Genomic DNA, 1446 nt, shown 5'->3' with positions numbered 1-1446 from the left:
CAAATTAGGAAGAAAGTTGGGCCAGGAATTTAGCACAGTGGTGCTGCCACCTGCCTTGCAAGCCCAAGGTCCCGAGTTCGAGCACTGATACCAAAACAAAAAAAAAAAAACAAAAAAAACCCCAGGATATATGATTGTAATTAGAACATTGTCCTTCACTCTGAATGTTTTAGTTGTGGGAATGGAATTTGGGTGTGAGTTACTCTGACCTTGGCACATAGACTTTGGCTAGACACATTTCTATAAACAAGCCAATTGCAGGGCTAACTCTTTACAGCCTGCTTTGGGCATAATCAATAGTACAGTCCTCTACAAAGAACTGTGAGCTTTAAAATCTGCTCATGGCCTTTTTTTTTTCTTCCCTAAGACAGCTGAAATTTTTTCTACATCTTATATATAGATTAACCCTATTTTTTTAAAAACAACTTGTACATTACATTGTATAGCACGCACATAGCATAGTTTCTTTTGTCCTAAATAATTCCTCTGTTAATGGTTAATTTTCCCCCCTAACTTTTTACTTAGAAATAATAGTCATGAAAAAATGCTTCTGTATACATCCGGATGACCAAATTGTGGTTTTTACATGGGTATCACGTGTGTGTGTTTTCCCAATCTTTCTTCTTTGTGACCCCCTGCTAGGTCTCCAGCCCCTCACCCTCTGGACGATGCTGGCCTCTTCTCCTACCTCACACTGTCATGGCTCACCCCACTCATGATCCAGGGTTTCCGAAACCGCTTAGAAAAGAACTGCATCCCTCTGCTGTCAGTCCATGATGCTGCAGCCAAAAATGTCAAAAGGTGAAGTCACACTGGGCAGCTGCCGGGTGGGTTGAAGCTCATCTTTTGGTGCGACAGTGACCAGGGACAGGTAAACAGAGGATCAGGCATCTTGGCTCTTCGTTTGTCTCATGCCAAATGAAGGATTCTAAGATGGGTTTGTGAATCTCCTGAAATGTGTGTAGATTTAATATATATGGCAGGAGATCTTTTTTGTGGAGCAAGAATTCACATCTAGTTTTTCAGTATTAGGATTAAATCCACAGCTTTTGCACTGAGCTACATCCCCAGCCATTGACTGCTTGCTTGATTGATTGATTGAGAGTCTTATTGTATTGTTGAATTGCATAGACTAGGCTCAAATTCTTGAGCCTCCTGCTCCACCTTTCCAGAGTTCTGGGATTATGGTATCTTCATACCTGGCTAAAAATTCACATAATTTATGAGATTTTTTTCAAAGGGCTCAATTTCTAGCTAAGAAAGTTAGAAATTGCTGCTGCCAGTCCCTTTCGATGGTTTCTTCTGGGTCATGTGTCAGTCACACAGTGCCACTGGGTATTACATTTTGGGTAAGTGGTAAGCCACCACGAATGAGTCATGTGATTCCATTTCCTGCATTACAAGGTAATGGGAAGGTAATTTTGGGGGTGGAATAAGACTTTAAAT

The 1446-nt window shown here is 41.0% G+C and overlaps 1 protein-coding gene across 1 annotated transcript in view; it reads left to right on the top strand.

Moving 5' to 3' along the window:
* The window catches only part of LOC104868258 (multidrug resistance-associated protein 9), a 40401-nt gene that overhangs the window by 8860 nt on the left and 30095 nt on the right, over nt 1-1446 (top strand). Inside the window, exon 2 of the mRNA XM_033760599.1 lies at nt 643-801. Coding sequence (XP_033616490.1) covers nt 643-801 — 159 coding nt within the window. The remainder of the gene's footprint in view (nt 1-642; nt 802-1446) is intronic.

The sequence above is a fragment of the Fukomys damarensis genome, unplaced genomic scaffold (genome assembly GCF_012274545.1).
Source record: "Fukomys damarensis isolate Sample0158 unplaced genomic scaffold, DMR_v1.0_HiC HiC_scaffold_114, whole genome shotgun sequence".
NCBI classification, from domain to species: Eukaryota; Metazoa; Chordata; class Mammalia; order Rodentia; family Bathyergidae; genus Fukomys; species Fukomys damarensis.
Note: the sequence above shows the minus strand (reverse complement) of the source record. Positions and strands in the feature narration are given on the sequence as shown.